Here is a 21,402-nt window from a genome sequence, read left to right as displayed (position 1 = left end):
AATTCTCTAAAGCACGGGGGCAAGTTTATAAGCGACACGCACCCAACGGAGGCAGCATCAGTATGGTTGAATTGCTGTCACTGCTACCTCAGCTCTGCCTACAGCTTCCTTGCCAAAAAAAAAACTCTTGCTACAGCTAAAGAATAAGGGGCACGTTTGAGAACAAGTAGATACATAAGCTACTCAATTCTATCCAACTACGGTCGGCCTTATTCGGTTATATGAAATTTATTCCGGATCAAAAACTAATTGTAACAAAATAGACTCATAATAGGTAGACTTGTTTTAGCTATCGTGAGTCTGTTTTCTTTCATTTAGTTTCCAACTCGGAGTAAATCCCATATAAGCCAACAAGTCATAAAAGTACGCTCATCAGGTTATTACTTCATTTTCTTACCTGGACTTGTAGCAGAACAAACTAGAACGAGTTAGTGTGTACTACCTATTATCTCGTCCAATAGCATCTCTAATCCATCCTAGGCCTGATCACGGGCCGGCAACGTGACGAACCTGATCCAACCAAACAAATCCGACATGATGCGATTAATATGTGAACTGGGCTCGGGCTGAAAATTTCAATCCCCAACACATATCAAGTCGGGCATGTGCTGATTTTTTACCCGAAACCCAATTCATATGGATCTGACCCTAAATTTATACACAAAAATTCAAGTTTAACTTGACCCGACCACATGTGGGGTCGGGCTCTAAGAAAAAGATACCGGGTTTTTCTTTACCCCGACCCAACGCAACCCATGATCATGTCCTAACTCTTTGTTTTGATGCAAAATTCAAAATTTCAAAACTATCACATCGAACATGCATGGAGTATTAAATCTAGACGAAATAAAAAAATAATTGCATAGTTTGCTTGTAAATTACGAGACGAATCTGATGAGTCTAATCTAGACGGTTTTTTTCTGAGGGTGTAATATTATATTATCCGAAGGTGTATCCCACGCTTAAACAGCCCACGGCCCGACAGGTCCGACTCTTCCCTACCCACCGGCCCAGTTGCACCCCTCGTGATCTTCTTCAGTTCTTCCCCACTTGAGCGCAGGCCCGCCGCCGCAGTCCAGCAGCCCCCAGGCGCCTCGGCCGTGCGTCCTCCGGTCCTCGCTGGTCGCCCGGTCCCGCAGCGCTTTTTTTTTTTCGCAGTCGCGGCCAGGAAGCCTCCCCCTTCCTCTCCTTGAATAATCAAGGCTTGATTTATCTTCTGATTTGGGGATTAGCGAGTACGGATGTTCGTCTTTTATTTGCTTTATGAATGATCCACTGAGGCCCTGTTGGCCCTGTTTAGTTCCCACCCCTTAAATGTAAAAAAATCGTAAACATAAAATTTTGCGAAGGAATCTTGATAATTTGAAGTACTAAATGAAGTCTATTTATAAAAATTTTTGCATGAATGAGCTGTAAATCGCGAGACGAATCTAACGAGACTACCTAATCCATGATTTGCAACAGTGATGCTACAGTAACCGTCCGCTAATTATTTATTAATCATAGATTAATTAGCATCATTAGATTCGTCTCGCGATTTACAACCCATTTGTGCAAAAAGTTTTGTAAATAGATTTCATTTAGTACTTCAAATTGGCAAAATTCCCACGCAAAATTTTTTTACGTTTACATGCAAAAGGAACTAAAAATTTGTGGAGTACAACTAATAAGAACAGTAGACGTTTACCACTCGGATGCCCGCTCTCCTTCCATTGCCCGCTCGGCCCACGTCTTCGCTCGACGGTTGCTCCTCCACGCCTCTCCGCCGCCGCCCCGTGCGTCCCTCCTGCGCCTCCCCGTAGCTCCACTCTCTCCGCCGGCCCGCGCGCCCCTCCTCCGCGCACCGGGGCCCCGCGCGCGGTCACCGACGACTCGCCGTCGCACTCAACCTCAGCCCTGCGATCTCCCTCGCCCGTCCTACGATCCCCCCGCCCTCGCCGTCGCATCCTCCTCCGATCCGTCGGGAGGCGAGGGAGACGGGCACACCTTCAACCTGAGCAAGGAGTTCCTGCAGCCGTCAACAAGCGCCAACAACGTCCACCCGTCCGCCGCCGCCCTCCACGGTGAGGGGTGCCCCTGTTCGCCGCCGCGAGGGGGTCTCCATCCGCCAGCGCGAGGAAGCAGGTCCCCAGCGGCGCCCGCGGCTTGTAGAGGACGGGCACACCTCTATCTCGACCATGGAGGCCCTGCCGACATCTACCTACACCGAAGGTCACCGCATTTCACGCCGAGTTTTGCCAGGTAGATTGTTCTGCTGGCCGTTGCTTACACCAAATCTGAGCTACGCAGCATCACTCTATTTGAGCATCTAAGGTCTCAATTTCGAGCATTAGTGATTGCGTCTTCTCCCTAGCTTATCTCGCTGCTGCTCAACCAACGCCAGATTGTTGCGAGCATTGATTTATAACTCATTATTTAAAGAATTTAGTTCAATCTCTTTTGGCTTATACGGGTGTCTGATGTAGAGGCATCATTAGACACCCAATCTCTTCTAATTAAACATCTCTCTCAGCAAAATTGTCTTCAGTGGACTTGGATAAAAGAGTTAGTTTCCTGAACAGTTTATCCAAGCAGAAAACAGCAGAACTGACACCCGATGAAATTTCAGAATTTCTGCCATTCTGTAACGTATTTCCACCAAATTCAGCAGCTTGTGGATCACTATGTCCTTTTCATGACACTTCCTACTAAATTTAGGACTTGACTGACCTAATAAATTCAGTTCTCAATTTTTTTCAATTACATGCTCTCCTTCTTTCGAGAACCAGGTTTTCTATTATACACTGCTATACTACGACTTGACTGACCTAATAAATTCAGTTCTCAATTTTTTTCATTACATGCTCTCCTTTCGAGAACCAGGTTTTCTATTATACACTGCTATACTACGACTTGACTGACCTAATAAATTCAGTTCTCAATTTTTTTCATTACATGCTCTCCTTCTTTCGAGAACCAGGTGCTCTATTATACACTGCTATACTAGACTTTTCATGCAAAATTAAAAGGAGCTATACAGCTAGGGTGGGATTTTTCCTGAACTGCTGATATAGGTTATACTGTTCTTACATATGCTGTATTCCTGATGACATTAGCTTTCTGGGCAAGTGGTCTTGTGCTGATGCTGTTTTTTTGTTCATCGGTTGAAGCAAATATCATGTATTAGTGTAGTATTTAACTTTTATTGCTGCGCTATTTCTACTGTTTCCGCTGTGTGAGCTCTGAATCTACTGTTTTTGCAATTGATCTCTTAATTTCCAAATGCACAAACATTGGTACAACCATCATAAAAGAAATTGGACAAATGCATGAAACAAGAGGCGTAAAATGACATAATACTGTGATTTTTTTTAAAGATAGCAATTTAAACCTGCAATAAGTCTGCATAAATCTTTTAGATTGGTGACTTCATCATCAATAAGTCTGCATAAATCTTTTTGATTAAAAAGAATGAGAAGTGCGCATGGTCTTTGTTAATAAGGTGTTATAATATTATATACACACTTCACTCCCAAATTGTTGAAAAGTGTAACTGGTTATCATAATAATCTTAAAGCTCAGCTGCAATGAGATCATGTGATCACATATAATTTATTTCTAGGAAAATGAACTTGCAGTTAATTATTGGCCCTTAAGGTCAATATTTCAACCTAGCCACAAATGCCGTATCTGTTTTATATATTAATGTGACTTCATCTAAATTTATTTGAATTATCTTTCTAAGCATATGTCTTAATTTGTCAGCCTAAGTAATTTAGAGTAGTAAGTGCTGCTGAAGCAGCCTCTACACATTGCATTACCTCCTTATTTGTAGAAGTGATTTACATAGCATCAATGGCCGAAACTACTGGCCATAGTGGCCAAAACAACCTGGACACGTCCAGTGGAGAGCTATTGATTCTACCCTAAAGATTAGGACATCCTAACAACCTTGACTGATTCGGCCGGCTCACTGAACCTGACTGAGCTACCAGACTAGCAGACCAACCTGGCTGAACTAAAGAGAAACAAAACTGAATGAACTGAAGAAACAAAGACCATCCTCATCTCAAATTTTTATGTTAAATAGAAATGCTACAACGTTGCTTGCAGAGTTAGGATGTTCTATTTACAGGTTAGAATATTTTTTCTGAATAATTGCAATGTTAGAACTATCTCTTATTGTTAATATTTATGAAAAGGCAATGTATGTTATGCAAACTACCTTCGTATGCAAACTATAGAAACTCCAATCTGGGCCATTGAATCAACATCCAAGGGAAGGGGCGCAAGGGCGTGGAAGGGGGGATTTGCAAAAGTGTGATTACCCAATCCAAGAGCGGGTCCAGATTGTATAATTATCCCATCCCCATGCCCCTTGGATATTGATCCAATGGCCCAGATTGGAGTTTCCATAGTTTGCATACGAAGGTGGTTTGCATAACATACATTGCCTTATGAAAAATAAGCTTTCAGTATAACTATATATCCCAACATTAATGCATCACCACCATACAAATTCTCAAATAACTGGAGGCTGTTTTCAGTATAAAGTTTGATCCAACATTTCAAAAATTCTCTAAAAGTCAATAACCTTAATTTTTTGGACCTTCTCAGGTTCATCCGTATATACTGTAGTTGTCTAGAATGAAAAATGCAGAAAGCAAAACTTTTGAGATGGATAAGTTTTTTAGTTACAATACGATAGGATGCATTTCAGATGCATATGTGCTTAGAAAAACAGATGATTAATTATAGCAAAAGCAATTTGTTGTTTGGGATGTTTGCTCACATGTCTAATTCTTTTTGGAATCAATGACTTTGAAATGTTACGAGATGAAAGGGTACATGTTTATTAACATGCATAATTGGTGGATTACAATACTTTGGAATAATGTTATCTATTGTGTCTTTTAGTTCACATTGAATTATTTTGAATTCTCATGAAATTGTTTTGCCACCCGTAGCAACGCACGGGCATTCAGCTAGTACTAGAATAGTTTATAATATTCTGTTAGTGTAACCAAATCACTTCGAAAGATGCCATAATTTTCTTTCGATAACTCGAAATCTTTTATACCTGTAAGGCCGCTCGATGCTTAGTATTGCAGTTGACTTGATCTTGGACTTAATTCTTTTAATATATGGTGCAGCCGTACTATAAACCGAACTTGTTCACGGCTGTGGAATGTGCACGCCCATGGGATTTTTTCGTGATCTGCCACCTTTGCTGCCATGCCCAATCATCTCATCTCCTATTTCATCAACCGGGCTGTTCAACCAGCGTTGGCGGCAATTCATCTAGTCGTTGCAAAATTTGGTACATCCTCAGCACTTGAGAGATCAGGAAAGCAAGGGCGTGGCAACATTCACAATGCATTGAAGGTCTTGGATCTTATACCAACCAAGCAACATTATGGTGAAGACGAAGTTCCATCCCATCACCGCCTTATCAATAATTGTATGTCTGACATCCTGGGAGTTCGATCAAAATGGAATGTTGTGCATAAGAGAAAAGAAGACTTTGTTAACTCAAGCTCAAATCAATCACGGCCTAAAGGCAGTAATGTTGTCTCAAGTAGTGTCTCAGTTTGCCCTTCCATGACTAGACCCACAAAGGACATGCTTATGCAGATAGTGGAGCTGCATAGGAGAGGGGGCATCAGTTCAGATGCATCTATTTTGGCATCTGCGCTGAGTGCCTGTTCTGATAGGAAAACTCTTACTGGAGGTGCACAGCTTCAGGCTTTACTAGTGAAAGTAGGATATGACTCCTCTGTCCTTGTTGGCAGCTCACTGGTCAGCTTTTATTCAAGATGTGGCCAGTTGGAAAATGCTCACCGGGTTTTCCAGGGCATGGCAGCAAAAAATACTGTGTCATGGACAGCACTTATTTCTGGTTATGCCCAGGATAATCAGGTGGAGCCATGTCTCCATTTATTTGCACTGATGAGGCAGTCAGTGTGCAAGCCAAATGACGTCACATTTGTAACTATATTCAGAGTGTGCACTAACCATGCATTTCTTGGACTAGGTAAAAGTGTTCAAGGCCTACAAATGAAAATGGGTTTCGACTCTTATGTGCATGTGTCCAATGCATTGATATCAATGTATGCGAAGTGTGGGAGTATTGTTGAAGCTCGAGCCATATTTGAGAGCATTGCCTGCAAAGATGTTGTCTCTTGGAACTCCATGATTTTTGGATATTCACAGCATGGCCTTGCTGAGCATTGCCTAGACTTGCTGAAAGAAATGGAAGGGCACATAATGCTGGATGCGATATCCTTCCTAGGTGTGCTTTCGTCATGCCGGCATGCATGCCTTGTAACGGAAGGCCGACGCTGCTTCAGGGCAATGATTGAACATGGAATAAAACCAGAGCTGGATCATTACTCATGTATGGTTGATCTCCTTGGCCGTGCAGGGCTGCTGGATGAAGCTTGGGATCTGATCCAGACGATGTCCATGCCTCCAAATGGTGTCATATGGGGCTCCCTGCTAGCTTCTTGTAGGCTGCACGGAAGCGTTTTGATTGGCATACAGGCTGCAGAGCACCGTCTCAAGCTTGAACCAGGTTGTGCTGCAACTCATGTGCAGCTAGCGAATTTGTATGCAAGCATTGGCTGCTGGAGTGATGTGGCAAGAGTGAGGAAGGTGATGAAGGAGAGAGGGCTGAAGACGAACATTGGGTGCAGTTGGATAGAAGTTGGCAATAAAGTTTATACTTTTACAGCAGAAAACAGATCAAAGAGCCAGGTCAACGATGTTCTGGCCATACTTGATTGCTTGCAGTCCCATATGGATCACAAGTATGATACATTGATTGATGGGCTGGATTGGGATGATCCTGAGCATATCATGCTAAGCTTGAACACTATATAAATTCAAAAGATCATGGCTTTGCCATGTTCAACTGCATATGAAGCGGAGGCACTCTATAGGAAATGTCAAGTGCCACTCACACAACTGTCTGGTCAAAGATCCTTGTTGTAACATGTAAGTAAAGCACCTGTGTGTGAGCATTTTGGAAGGTTTTGGTTTTCTCTGTTTACTTTTTATTGATGACCGTTGACATCCATATATATTTTGTACTAATATATTTTAACAATCAAAACCTCTGTGTGCAACAACAAATGGCCAGTCAGTCAATCTTAGTCTGAGTTATGTGCAGTGCTGTGTAGAACATGATGGGTGATAACAGGGTGTTTTTGATAAAGTTAGTTGTGCAATGCTTTGCTAGAGAGTGTCTGTTGCAGTGTAGGTGGTTAGGATACTTGTTCCTGGGTTCTCCCCCAGGACACCCAGGTCTGACTTCTGGCAAGGCAGCAACATTATCTTTTCTTTTCTTTTGCATTCGTTTTGTACTGCAGCATACTGCATAATGTAATTCCCATTTTTATTGTGAATAGTCATTCCATTTCCATAATGCTTACCTGTTGAATTTTGCTTCTTTATTGACACATATAAAATTTGTTTTCATCCTGTTGATTTGTTGTCTACAATATGGAATTCTTCTTTTCAGCTCTAGTGAGTTTTATTCTAGAGTGGCTGGTGGATTTGATATTTTTTATGTGTTTATCTATATCTTATAATCATCCATTTTATTCTGGTGTTATTCATATGAGCCTTAATAATTATTGTTGACAAGGAAACAAAAGTGTTTATTTCTGGCTTGCATCATACCACTAATTTGTTGGTCTTTTGCTTGATGGATTGGGTCTGAAACAATGGCCTTGTGTTACAATAACTGCAGGGTCTGTGTCCATAATTCCATGTTAAGCCAATGTAAATTACATCTGTTGCCTATTGCCATTCCAACATGACATTTTAGACCCCAAGAATAAAATAATATTATTGAGGTGATATGAATGATATCTTATTTTTTCAGTACATTGGTTTCACCAGCCGGATTAAAAGTTGTGAATATTTCAGCATATTAAAGGCAACATACTTTTAATTAATTACATGAAAATAGATGAGGCAATTGACCCAAGTTGCTTATAAAGTTTATGCAAAGTCTCCTCTATTGCCCTCTCCATTAGTTAATTAACTATTGACGGCTTATTATGTGGTTATTAGACTAGTGTGGCCTAACAATTATTCTATTCCTGATATGCAGAACATTTTACTCTGTTCCATCCTGTAACCATGCAAAGCTGCAGTACCAAATTTACACTCAACTTCACATGCAGGTGTGATCACGTCAAGTTTTTTTCCATACCATGTAATCATCATCAGACAACATTTACCACAACAGTGCGCGCTGGCATCCTATGATAACTTAAGTTATTTTCGCGATATTTATAACTCTTCCTGAAAGACGATCTGTTTGCTTCCTCATGTTTTTGTAATTGATTGATATTTGACTATTATTTCTTTATCCAGGAAATCCAAACTTGTAACTTACCAGCTCATGGTGGTACGGAGACTTCTGAAAAGGATGTCATGGTGATCTGCAACCAGTGTTGAAGCCTTGACACATAAAACTGAGGAAATATAATGCTTTTGGACCTTCTCGAGACTCGTCATGTTGCCAAAGAACTCGGACAGGGGGAAGTTATGATTACTGTCCTAGAAGGATGGCTCTATAGACGTTATGATTGCTGTCCTGTTATGATTCTGCACTTGAAAGGGTGGAATGATCATTGCTGTGAGTTGGAAGTTTTGAATATGAAGAATTATGCAGGACTTCTGTTCAGATTTCTAATGACTGAGGATTAAATGTTCTGGCCCAAATAGAATATTGTGAGGCTCACAAAAATAGAATATTCTGGCTCAAGTTAAGTTGCATGGTATGACACCATATGTATGGCATGTACAAATTCAGGTTTGTGAGGCAGAATGCAGAATCAATAAAATCCTTCTGTATGCATTAGATCCCACACATTTATTCCCGATATGATGTTGATGCATGGGAGCAAGACAACAGGCGCTGTCATGACATTTATTTATTGATTGATGCTTATTTTGCATTCTGCAAGATTCGTTTCATTTTTCTTAGTTGCAGACCCATTTCTGTTCAATTTCATTTGTGACTGCATTTGTATCGAGCCCTTTGGAGTCTTGAAATATGATGCCATTTTACCTTGTCAGTGTCAGGAAGCAGCTGGGGTGTGCAGTGCTTGCCATGTATATACGGTCTGAATTTGAATGGAATCACAATTACAGACTCTTAACCACCAAGAAAGCAACATAGAGCACAAGCGTGTATCCTTAAACTGTATGGCGATGGAAGTCCATACAAGGCATCAATCAACCACACAGAACACGTGATCGATTTTCACGGGAGAAGCAATCTTTACTAGACCAATCGCACATTCAGAGCTTTGGGCCGGTCCTTGAAGAGGATTTGTGCCGGATGATGCCAATCACCTCCAGCTCCACCTCCGCTGCCGGTGGCTCTTGATCCCCAGCACCATCGCTCACCTTCTTCCTGAGAACTAGCAGGGGCTTCTTGAGCTTCACCTTCATCCCGGCGACCTCATGGTACCCCCAACAACATCCTGCGCCTCCGGCTTCTTGCGTTTTGCTATGGCACGCTCTCTCCCAATCGGTTTCCTTGCTTCTTGCTTGCACATCAGAAGCGTATTGTTGACTTGTTGAGCTCTTATGTCTCCTACATGCGTGCACAATCCCGTCTCTCCTTTACGTCTTTGATGCCTCATCCATAGTTTGATCATTGGACATACCAATTTACATGCGCTTTAACTGCTCAACACCAGGAGCCGTTGAAATGGCTGATTGATGATTTAAAGATGGATGGCGCCAATGACTTAAAGAAGGTTACTCTCTTCAACATTCAAATGGGGTGTTGCTATTCTACACATCAGTAACATCGCCCCCAAAATTTGTAGTACTTCTTGTGCTTGATAAATTTGTCATTAGAACTATTAAACCAAGCATTGGCCTACAAAATTGAAAAGCAGCAAATTGTTAAGACCGACCACAGTTTTTTTTTAAAAATTGTAGTTTCAAATAGTCCACTTAATTAAGAAAGGGCTAGGAAGCTGACTAGTACCTATTTGACTGTCAGTATCTTAATAGGAGCCAGATTTCTCTGGAAATTTCTATGCTTGAACCTGATTTGGTCCATGCATCCTTGAAGAACCAGAGAGATGCAAGAAAACATGTTCAGCATCAATTCAGATGAGCACAAGTCATTTCTTGTGATGATGATTGTGATCTTCGCGAGAAGCATCGGCATAAATTCCTAATAGCCAGACTGCCAACAGAGCTGTACAAAAATTTGATCGATACCTCTGTGGAGAAAATAATATTTGCAAAACACTACCAGCATCAAAACAGAAGCAGAGCAAAATGCTGCACTCACCTCATATCCATGTCATGAGTGTCTAAAAGCGTGACAATCAGCAGATGCATGTGTGCCCACTCCGATGAACTAGAAGAGGGCACTCTGAAGGAGCATTCAGTTCAAAGTTGCTTAGGATGGAGACTTGTGCAAATGGACAACATCTTATGCTCAGCAGGTAGATCATAGGATGACTAAGGCCTGATTGCCAATGATACAACCAAGTCATTGGGAAGCAGGAAGCAGGAACAAAGGACAGCATTTTGCCAACTTATATATGCTCTGCTTGCACACAAATCTTCCAAGAGATGAGCTGCAAAACTAACGGAACATCACAAAATTTCACATTAGCTGCATAACTGTGTAAGTTAGTCGAAAAGAATAACAATGCTTGTGTTATTATAAGTAGCTACTAGTTAGCAAGGCATCACTTCTGTGGTTCAGCAACATGTAATTTGTGTTGGCTGATGAAAACAAAAATTGACTGTTTGTTATGGAAAATCCAAACTAATAAATTCTGTTTACAATTTTTCAAAATAGCTACAATCTCTAAACAAGGAGTATGCATAAATACCACAATGAAACTATGGAAAATGCAATGACATTCGTAATTTCACCTAAGGAGCTTGTGGGTTGGAAACAATCTGAAGTCTAGATGCACACAGCATAATGCTTCATATTCTCAGTTAGGGAAAATAAACTATATATATTGATCTTTTATACCACCAGCATTTACTGCATTGAGGAAAGGATATCTAAAAAATCGTGAAGGAATTTCTATCCACATTATGACAAAGTTATTAAAGAATTTCGTATACTAGGCATGTTATAGTAACATGAAAAAAAAGAAATCGACAAAACTATGCGGGACCAACTGGCTTTGTATTAAGAATAAATATCCATATTTGTCTTGACAAGGCCTCAACTTGGATGGGATGTTCCGGGCGTATATCCACACCTCAACTAGCTGAACTCAGCTACTCTAGGCTCCTTATTTTTATGCTAGAAAGTTTTCCAATTTTAATCAATTTGAAAGCTTATTTATCGGCAACCTAATTCCCAGTTCATTACCTGAACTCTAAATTTTCTCCAAGACAAGGTGTAGTAGCAAGTGCTGTGTGCATGCATAGTTGTTTTGGTTGTCTCCAGCTATCTACCAACCTTATTTACTATCGAGAACAAGTCATAGATAACATCTAATTTATTTTTATCAAACTACCATAGTTTAGCAAGATTGCAAATGTTGCTGTATACTATGAAAAGTTCAGAGCATTTCAGTAACTTACTGAGAAGCAGTATGAGTCTGTGACCTACATTGGCATCGTCAAGGTGCAGGGGACATGAATGTTTATTGCTCGATTCAAGATGTCTAAAGAAGAACTGATTCAATGCAGTGTTCCAGATACCTGATTAAGAAAGAATACCGGAGGGGGCCAGTAAGACCTAGTAGGCTGGTTTTCGACCTAAATTTTTGAGATTTGACCAAAGCTTCATTGAAATTTGAAACGCTGAGAGAATTATAGACAAAAAATAATCTGCCTTACCAGTAAGGTCATTAAATGGCCACAACCAGTAGGACCGATATTTGCCGAAAACTGGTGAATTCCAGCCGAAATTCTGAACGCTTATTCAATATGATCTGAAACAATCAGAGCACACTTCGCAGTATCTCCTAAAATTTTTCATGGCAGCAAAAATATCATGATAAAGATGTAAGTTTCCATTATTGAAGTAAACTACAACAGAAAATAAAGCTCGCAAGAATTTACTGTATTAGCTTTTGACATGAGAAAGAATAATTATTCTTATTCAAGAGCTATTTCTTACATGAGCAAGCCACAACTTTTTGCCCACATATCTTCCACAGTCGCATGAAGCTATGAAGGAGATGATCTACAAAAACCGATGTAAAGATGACTTATAGAGGATCCCTATAGTGTCCCTCTGAAGTATAGAATATTCATAACAGAGGCACTTACAGTTGGATCATAAACTAGCCAAATGCCCATATTAGCAGATGTGCAATTGAGAAGCATACAAATGATTAGCTGACATGACTTTCAGATATCATGCTGGATGATTCTGATTAGAAAAATATTACTCCTTGTTAGTTATCTTGTACTAGACATACTAAGCATGAACATCAGGGTTGAACTTTGAATGCTGATATGCTTACATGCATCTTGTGTTGTTGGCGCAGATCTGTACAAATATGAAAAAAATGGGTTTTCTTCAACACAGATGGGAAAAGGTAGTTAAGAATCTTTCAGTGTCGTGCTAGCTCCTGTCTCTGTGTACTTATTGCTGCTCTACAGAAGATTATCTGTAAAAATCAGTATAGTATCATTGCGACACTTGGTGCTACCTCCTCCTCCTGCCTCTGTGTACTCAAAATATAATTGGCTACAATTACAAATGAACACATACCGACTTAAGGTCCACTACATACCAAATTAGCGATGAAAATTGACAGGTACTAGCCTGTCCAAAGAGTATGTATCCCACATCTGCCAAAGAACCATGATCGACAATAAGAAGAGCAGCTAAGTAGCATATAAGCACCATATGCAAACAACAAGCTAGTCATATGCTGCGCACAGAAATTAGAATCTCAGAGTTCAGAATTAACAAGTAATTCTCAGAGTGCATGAAAAGGAATAACCATTTATTGAGGCATTACAAAGGCAGAAAGTAATTTTCCAGGATGCTTAAAAAAACCAGAGCATCAAACGGCAGTGAAACAATTATTGACTGAAGTATGGGTGATTTTGCATATACTAGCCAACCTTGTGTACAGGATGGAAGTTACATGTTGAGAATACCACAGTTGAGTCTCCAACTTGGAGACATAAAACAGTGCGTGAGTATGTCCAGAATAATATGAGGCTAGAAGATGTAAAATTTGAAGAACACTGCAGAACAGGTCAAAATAAGATAATATTATGACCCTTGACGGTGACAATGTTAGGAAAGTAACGGCAACCAGTGATAGGATAGTGGAAAGGGCAATCACTTTGTACTAGTACAGTCAAATTGAAGCAAAGTTCTGTTATGTCAAGAGAACCCAATGGAGCTTACCTAGAGAACAAATAGTAGTTAAAGATATTCAATGTTAGCCATATTGACTGAAAGGCAGAATATGAATTATGATGTATGAAGGTCAAATTGTTCCTATGTCAAGAAAATAAATGGGAGTATCAATTCAGAACTATACAGTAGTTTCAGAGTTAAAAAAATGTGAGGATGCAAATTATATCATGCAGGAGTACCCAAGGTAACAGGCAAGTGTTTGAAGAAGAATGGTACAAGCGGAGATGTGTTCTCTTAAACTGGCTTAATTCATAGATCTCCACAACAAGTAAATTAGGAATGAAAATACTGAAACAGAAAGTCCAGAGGATGAAGCTTATTTCTGCAGGTTCACAAGTGAGGGGGGGGGGGGGGGGGGGGCTATAAAACTTCTACAATCACATAGCATGATACTGCAATGGTCTCTATCTATCAATAGTAGCAACTAGCAAGGAGAAGGATGTGCTAAATGTCACACGAGATTGCATGGTAGAGTTCAAATGTACTAACCAGTTTTATCTACATGGCGGGAGATACATGTTGAGGTATTCATAGCTGATAACAGGGAATTTTCCTTGAATATAGAAAGGTTCCTATAAGCCTATAAGAATGTACAGTTCCAAGAAGATCCCTCTGCAGAAAAAAGGGAAAAGGATCATCCGTGAAGGAGCTCAAGGGAGGTGAGGAGCTCAAGGGCCTCGTCCTTCTCCTCTGTGAAGCGCTCCATCTGATTCTCCCCAAGGTATAAATTGGTGAGGGAGGAAGAGAGGAGCGTGCAGATGGGTGCCGCAAGGAGTCCTGCGACGTCATCCGTGAACAGCGACTGCTGTTTGGAGGAAGGGGACGAGGGTTCGAGGGTGTCCTCTGAAGTCTGAACAGCATTCAGTGGAGAAGAAATTGGGGGTTTCGGAGACGGATAACTCGCGGAGACAGCCGTGGGCGAGGAGACGCCGCAAGCCCGCGCCTTGGGAGCCCCCGCAATCATGTATTTCCAGTTCAATGAGAGAGGTGAGGTTCGAGAGGGGTGCCAGTGTCTCCACGCCATGTAGCGTTAGGGATTGTAGGGAGGATGGGAAGGGGAAACCAGAAGAAGAGGACGACGGCAAATAGCAGGCGAGGAGCTTAGGGCATTCCTTTAGTGATCGTCAAGGAATGGAGAGAGGACAGAGCTTGGAGGCCTCCTCCATTCTCGCCATAGGGTGAATCGGCACGGAGGCTAAGGCGAGCTTCCAACGGAGCCCCTAAAACGCCCCCCACCCTACGTAGGGGGGGCTGGGGGGGGGGGGCGCTCAAACAGCTCCCCACACCTCCCCCTACGTAGGGGAGAGATGAATCTCCCCCATATATGGAGGAAGATCACATCTCCCCCTATACTCTAATCATATCATTTCTTCATGATATTAATCTCGTTTGAGTCCCGTAACATGATGATAATGTGTATTATGACAGTACAAATAATGTATAATTTTTTTTAAATTCAAAAACGATAAATAAATAGTTAGTTAATGAGTGATAGTATATAGAGGGAATAGATATGGGGAGAATGGTTGGAGAGAATGAGTTATAGGGGGAGGAATCTTTTGGAGGGAGATAGTAAAATATAGTAAATAGTACGTTTGGGGGGGAGTTGGATGGGGGAATGGTTGGAGAAAGCCTAAGCTCTGAGCAGAAAGAAATACTCAGCTTCTGCAGTTGGAGAGGCAAGAGCAGCAACCCTTGGACTGTTTCCTCCTTCGGCTGCTCCACCACACCTAACCCTGTTATCTTCTCATACCCACTAAATCCCAATTCCCAGAGCTTCGGCAGGCAACGGAGCATTTGTGTTAGCTCCTTCCCACTAGGAACTTTATAGTTGACGACAGCTTTCCAAGGCCATCAAGCGGCACGGGAGGGCACCTATCCATCATCAATTTCTCTAGCCCGGTTAATTTGTCAAAGTCCAAGGCTGTCCAGATTGATGATGTCATATCCTGACCGCTCTTTCCTTGCAAAGATAACAAACGATCATCATTTATGTACTGGAGATCTGCCAAGTCCAAACCAACTCCTGATAAGAAAACAGAGCACTGGTCCAAGGAATAGGAGGTAAGGACAACAGTTTCGGACACTCCACAATGATCAGCGCCTGCAGTATTCTCGGACTGCAACTAAAATTTGAAAAGGATACCTCCACGAGTTCTGGGCAATTTTCAATGATGAGTACTTCCAAGTGGGACAACAATTCACCGATGACCCATCTTTTCAGTCTTGATAAATTTCTAAGCTCTATCCTTTTCAAATTTTTGAAGTGTTGGTCTGGGATATTACTCGAAATTTCTTCAGCATCCTCATTAACTAGCCACACCCCACCTATAGGAGGAAACATTTTCCACCAAGACACACCATCCAGAATAAGAGATTCCAGATTCATAACCGACAGGTTCAGACCTAGCCATGAAAGGGCAAGTAGGACCTCCATGCCCTCTAATCTCCAGCTTTAGAAGATTGCTATGTGGCTTGAGGCCTTCAAGAACTTGGTCTTCACGTGCAGGATCCTTGGTGGATAGATTAACATGCCAGTTCAATACTAACTCTTCCAGGTGTCTCTTGTACATTAGCTTTGCTTCATCTGCTTCTTCCCTTCCTTCAACATTTTCAAGATGGTCAATACTCAATGATCCACAAAGCTCTAGCAAATATCCTATCTGGCTCAATTCAAAACCCTTAATTTCTTTTCTGACCTCAAATCTTCTTAATTCTTGTAATAATTTAAATTGTCCCACCTGAAAAATGCTTGCATGCTCTCTATCATTTGGAACAAGGAAATGGCGCAACTTTAAGAGGTTTCTCATATCTCTTGATAAATCACTACAATTGTGGCATCCTTGTAGGTCTAGGACCCTCATGTGGTAAAACCTTGAAATATTCTTAGGTGGTGGAGGATTCCTTGCCCATGAATTATTGTGTATCCAAAGGTATCGAAGATGGACCAGGTTCAAGAAGTTGTGGAATAAATCTTCCACCCTATATCTGCCTCCAGGTATAAAAATAACACGAAGGGCTTTTGCTTTCTGGAACAAACCATGAAAAATCTTAACAAAGCTACCCTGGTGCTTCCCGAATAACATCAAAGAGTGTAGATTCTCAACCTTCAATCTTTTTCCTAATACACTAAAATCTTCTTTACAACTATCAAAAGTCTTCCTATCCTCAACACTTGAGTCATCTATGATGATAGACAAGTGTCGTATTGACATGGGTATTTGTATGGATCTCAAATTTGAACTGTATATGATAAGGCATTCATGTGCTGAAACCTTTAGCCCTAATTCATGTAGCAGATCATGAACGACATATCGAGTATACCCATATTCATCTTCTTCCTTTATAAGAAAACCATGACCAAGCAATTCTGTCAAATAGCCTAGTCCTATATCTTCAATTCTCTTATTTTTACCATGTGAATGCAAGACATCTTGTCCTATCCAAAAGTGAATTAGCTCTTCTCTACTGAATCTATAATCTTCTGGAAATAGTGCACAATATGTAAAACATTGTTGCAGATAGAAAGGGAGATAGTCAAAGCTAAGCTTCAACGCTGGCATGATATCATGATCATCATTCTGTGATTCCCATTCTTTACTTTCCAAAACTCTAGTCCAATGACCCAACTCAAGGTTGTTTCTCAATAATCTTCCAACAGGGGGGAGCCTTTTAGTTTTTTGACAATCTCGTCTCCAGTATCTAGTAATTCATTATGATCCTGTCGTGAATGGTTGTCACCAAAAGCATAGGCCCTAAATAACTCCTTAAATGACTCAGGGTCTAAACCTTTTAGGTCTTTCCAATCACTAGCAGGTGTTTTAACTATTTGTGCTAATGCAGGAAACCGAGTTGTGACTAGAATTACATTGCCTTTTGTTTGTCCTTTTGTGAACGGCACTAGAAACCTATTCCACTCATCCACATTACTGCAATTCCACATATCATCCAAGACAAGCAAAAACATTTTGGATTTTATTTGATCTTCAATCCCCTTCTCTGAATTAGCCTTTGTGTTTTTTTTAGTTGATTTGCAATCTCTTCTGTCAATCTATACACACTGAAATTGACAGATACACATACCCACATTTTTAGTTCAAAATGGCTCTGAACTTCAATATCATTATATACGTATTGTGTTAGAGTTGTCTTTCCTATGCCCCCCGGACCAACAATTGGAAGTACCGTGAGGTTCTTCTCACAATACTTTCCCTTGGTGATGTCAAAAATGATGTCAGTTTTCTCGTCCTCCCTGCCATAAAGTTTAGGCTCTATAAATTCTGGAGTTGTTATGGGTCGGCTCATCATAGCATTTCTATTTGAGGGTGTGGGCCACTGTCCCTTTGAGAACCATGTGTCGAGGCTGGTACCAATGCATTGGACAATGCTACGGCTGGAGTCCAGCAATTCTATGTTAAGAATTGCTGATACCTTGGCACACAATGGCTTTAGCTGATCTACAATCTCCTTCATCTTTTGAGACATCTCAACCCTATCGAACTTGAGTTCTGGTGCCTGCACGGCGTGTTCACTCTGTGGTGCCTTGTTGGGACGGGCACAACAGAGGAATCGACGTCCAGGTGATGCTGCATTGGAGTTGTCAGGGTAGCATGGAAGGTGTTTACCGACAGTGTTGGTGATGCCAGAGGCAGCGGAGGCAATCCTAGACATGCAGCCGGCATGAACCGCCTGGTCGCTCTGGTTCCGGTTGGTCGGCGGCGGCCTTGGCGGCGCTGGGGTGGCCCTTCCACACGGCCAGACAGCTCCACATAGAGCTCCTCGGCGGCCTGCATCTTCTTCTTGCTCATCATCATCAGGAGCTGTTTTGGGCCCAAGGCATGGGCAAGCCCAACACAGTGTCCACACTTGACTCCTCGGCCACTTGTATTATCTTCATCTTGCTGATCGTGGTCAGCAGCAGAGCTGCTGGAGCACTTGGAGAAGCCCAGCATCTTCCTGATGTTTCTGGCGGTGTGGCGGGCATTCAGAGCGTGGTTGCGGAGGCAGCCCCCGGCATGCTCGTCGGCCGCATGGTAGGTGCCGTCGAGCTCGTCCTGGATGCGGAAGTAGTCGAGCTCGTCCAGCACATCGTCGGCCCGGTAAGCCTGGTCCCGGAGCTCCCGGAGCAGCTCGCCCAGGGCCGGGTTCTGGATCTCCGGGCCGTAGCCGTAGCCGCGGCTGCGGGCGTTGTTGAGCATCCCCTGCGCGTAGAGCAGCTCCATCCTGAGAGCCCGGATGTTGGGGCCGAGCTCGGAGCTCGCCGCCCAGGCCTCCAGCACCCCGCCCGAGGCGGCTCCCAGGGCCTTTCCGACCACCCAACGCGCTGCCTCGATGCCCACCTCCATGGCTGGCCGCTGGCACGGCAAGCCACTGGCCAGCACCCGACTCTGGAACAGATCGATGGAGAAGAACAATAAAGCCTTCTGAAACTCTACATTTTGATGGTCGAACGAACCTCCATGTAGTACTGCGAGAGATGATCGAGCTCAAACCTGCAGAGCGAGGAAACCGTCGGCTTTGATGCTGATGGAACTGAACGGGCGATAGCAATGATCTGTTGCAAGCTTGTGATCTGGATCTTCTTCTTTCCCTGATGAACTGCTTGTGTATGTAGATGGAGCGAGTGAGCGATGGCGGCAATGGGATCTCAGAGGAGCAAACACTGACACAGATGTGAGAAAAAGGCACAAGATCGAAATGGACGGCCACTACCTAGAGCGCTGTCTTTTGTTAAAGGAAAGGTTACGAATCAGGCGCCATCTTTTGTTCTAGCGTGAATTGTGAAGCAAAGCGAGGAATTGATTCCCAAGCCCGACCGCCAGGCTGCTTTGAACTTGATTCGATACTTGCCGGTGGCATGGTGGCATGGTGGCGTCAAGTCGTTGATGATCATCCGTTGCACGAAATTCTTCTCTGGCGGATGCTGAACTGCAAATACAAGCAGGCGCAAACGAGGAGGAAGAACCCGCGCGAAATCTTTCCGCGCGTTGCCGCGCTTGGCACCAAGCTGCTGCTTCCTTTCCGCCTTCCGGCCTAGTGTTTTGTTTAGTTGCCGCCAAGGCCGCAAGGCAAGGTGGTGGGAGATTACTTTCTGTATGAACAAGCCATTCCTTAACACGACATGCAAACGAGAGCTACAATGTGCATTGCATCAGATTTGATGACAATCCAAGCACAAGAAATTCTTTTGTCTATATATGGTTTTCCTGTATACATGAAAATCTCCTGTTATTTGAAAGGCAATTACATTTTCCATTGTCCATAGAAATCGGCATGCATACTAATGTGTTTTTTCACAAAAGTGAAAGTTTCTAGACTCTACAACCGCACATAGCCAATTTTTATAGCAATCTCAGCTCCAAAGCTGATCACAAATAATAAGTAAAAGTATACACCAACTAAAGGATGTAATTAAAAGCAAAATATCTTATTGCTTCTGCATCCATTGTTGCCGAAGATATCCAAAGCCACGTCTAACACTTTGCTTGCCAAAAGGACAGCCTCCCTTTATTTCTCAAGCTGCAATAGGGACCAAAACCGAAGCCATTATGCTCCCATGAAAATAGCTTGCCTAAAAGAGCTAACCTATTTTTTTCTCAAAAAATCGAGTCATTACATGTACACCAAATAGCCCATGTAAGAGCACTAGCCCCTACAAAAACCAATAATCTATCTTTCTGGCTTATGCCAGTTAATGTGTCGGTATATGCGAAAGGACCTATAGTCTAGTGGTTACAAGAGCCTCGGTAGCAGGTCCTGAGTTCGACTCCCCTTGGGAGTGAATATTCTGGGATTTTAACGGCGTTGTGCATTCGGTGGTAGGCAAAGTTCCCGTCGACAGCGAGGCGCCTATGGTGACTTTATCAATCTCGATGATTTGCCGGCTCAGTCTTTGAATATGCTTATAAGAATAAAGTTTGCGTACGTCATAGGGGTGTGAGTGTACGTGTGTTGTAAGTGTCTGAGTTGTACTGTGTAATCTAAATAAAATAGTGTCGGCATATAAGATATTGACTTAGGTGGGGTTTTCATTATATGAACAATACGCCAAATAATTTTAGCATGTTGACAATAAAAACCGAGGTACCAAATAATTGCTAAAAAAAGATTATATTAACACCTCGCTAGAGGTACCAAATGAAAATATTTTTTTAGTGGAATCTTGAGCTTCCAAATAATTTTATTTCGAAAGGGACTATCCTGGTTTATTAGGAATTGATACAGACCGAACTCTGAAATGATGATGTCTATGTAAATCGTACTAATGCCTTGGAGCTTTTGGAAGAGAAGAGAATTGTGGTTTTTATCTTGGCAGTTTTTGGCAGCACCAATGGGCGCGGCCTAGTAGTCGAACTCGTGCCTGGGGAAGGTGAGCTCTGGCCTAGGAATGTCGGCAACGAGCTCGGGTCAAAGATCACGGTGGCAGCTCCTAGGCAAGCCCGCCCAGAGAGGGATAAGGACGGGCCTGTGCGGCTGTGCCTCCTTGTCGCACGGCATATATGCTACCAAATGCAGCAAATAATCATTGTAATATAGTATACAGACTGTAGTACATGATCAAGCATGAAGACAACCGAACCAACAGAGAAGCATCCAGTTGGATCAGCATAACACTGTCCTGTGTCTTCCCAACTTCATTTTCTGATCAAGCTCAAACGTTACAGACTAGAGAAGTTAATCAAACTGGACTTCATGTTAAGCCTTTGTCGACACAGATTACCAAGAGAATAAAAGCTGACAACATGGTATAGGTAACACAGCAACGGAACCTTAGGCTCTTCGCACTCGTCCCTCTCCAAATTCATTCTCTAAAAAGAATATTTCATCCTGGTCATCGAGATTCTCTACTCTACATTCAGTTTCTCCGCGCTCGTTCACTCTCTATATTTCTACTCCATACCAACTACCAAGGCGTGGGGCCCACGTGTCATAATTTTTTTTCTTTTCTACCCCCTCTCCCCCGGCCTCTCTCTCTATCTCCCTCCATCCCTCCTCTCTCCCTACGCCACCACGCCCCTCCTCCC

At 42.3% G+C, this 21,402-nt stretch overlaps 2 protein-coding genes across 39 annotated transcripts; one reads left to right on the top strand and one right to left on the bottom strand.

Moving 5' to 3' along the window:
* The first annotated feature begins 1,683 nt into the window (after window positions 1-1,683).
* LOC120660290 (pentatricopeptide repeat-containing protein At2g37320-like) lies at window positions 1,684-8,959 on the top strand. Of its 3 annotated transcripts, XM_039938726.1 has the most exons (4): window positions 1,685-2,241; window positions 5,133-6,975; window positions 8,099-8,171; window positions 8,365-8,959. In XM_039938726.1, the coding sequence occupies exon 2, from the start codon at window positions 5,215-5,217 to the stop codon at window positions 6,859-6,861; it is 1,647 nt and encodes a 548-aa protein (XP_039794660.1). In that variant the 5' UTR covers window positions 1,685-2,241; window positions 5,133-5,214; the 3' UTR covers window positions 6,862-6,975; window positions 8,099-8,171; window positions 8,365-8,959. The 3 variants fall into 3 exon arrangements, with proteins under 3 accessions (XP_039794661.1, XP_039794662.1, XP_039794660.1); XM_039938727.1 differs by lacking the exon at window positions 8,099-8,171 and having other exon boundaries at window positions 1,684-2,241; window positions 8,365-8,861; XM_039938728.1 differs by lacking the exons at window positions 8,099-8,171; window positions 8,365-8,959 and adding an exon at window positions 8,172-8,358 and having other exon boundaries at window positions 1,684-2,241.
* A 78-nt stretch (window positions 8,960-9,037) lies between these two features.
* LOC120660292 lies at window positions 9,038-19,440 on the bottom strand. Of its 36 annotated transcripts, none has more exons than XM_039938737.1 (12): window positions 18,871-19,438; window positions 18,004-18,765; window positions 13,075-13,200; window positions 12,738-12,878; window positions 12,465-12,597; window positions 12,268-12,370; window positions 12,116-12,181; window positions 11,833-11,960; window positions 11,575-11,694; window positions 10,310-10,609; window positions 9,998-10,213; window positions 9,073-9,886 (listed from the first exon to the last, which is right to left on the bottom strand). In XM_039938737.1, exons 2-4 carry the CDS (start codon window positions 18,721-18,723, stop codon window positions 12,765-12,767), a joined length of 960 nt encoding a protein of 319 aa, XP_039794671.1. In that variant the 5' UTR covers window positions 18,724-18,765; window positions 18,871-19,438; the 3' UTR covers window positions 9,073-9,886; window positions 9,998-10,213; window positions 10,310-10,609; window positions 11,575-11,694; window positions 11,833-11,960; window positions 12,116-12,181; window positions 12,268-12,370; window positions 12,465-12,597; window positions 12,738-12,764. The 36 variants fall into 36 exon arrangements, 21 of the variants coding, with proteins under 21 accessions (XP_039794671.1, XP_039794670.1, XP_039794665.1 ...); XM_039938736.1 differs by having other exon boundaries at window positions 12,716-12,878; window positions 18,871-19,436; XM_039938731.1 differs by having other exon boundaries at window positions 12,465-12,611; window positions 18,871-19,436.
* Window positions 19,441-21,402: the final 1,962 nt, after the last annotated feature.

Source organism: Panicum virgatum, chromosome 2N (assembly GCF_016808335.1).
Source record: "Panicum virgatum strain AP13 chromosome 2N, P.virgatum_v5, whole genome shotgun sequence".
Classification (NCBI taxonomy): Eukaryota; Viridiplantae; Streptophyta; class Magnoliopsida; order Poales; family Poaceae; genus Panicum; species Panicum virgatum.
The sequence above is the reverse complement of the archived record's forward strand: the minus strand, read 5'-3'. Positions and strand labels throughout refer to the sequence as shown.

Bases quoted from the DNA above. Each gene is read 5' to 3' on its own strand.
- LOC120660290 (XM_039938726.1), top strand. From the start codon at position 5,215: ATGCCCAATCATCTCATCTCCTATTTCATCAACCGGGCTGTTCAACCA.
- LOC120660292 (XM_039938737.1), bottom strand. From the start codon at position 18,723: ATGGAGGTGGGCATCGAGGCAGCGCGTTGGGTGGTCGGAAAGGCCCTG. The intron at 13,201-18,003 runs GTAAACACCTTC...CCTGTTCTGCAG, and splicing joins TGGCATCACCAACACTGTCG to TGTTCTTCAAATTTTACATC. The intron at 12,879-13,074 runs GTTGGCTAGTAT...TTCTGTGCGCAG, and splicing joins ACTTCCATCCTGTACACAAG to CATATGACTAGCTTGTTGTT.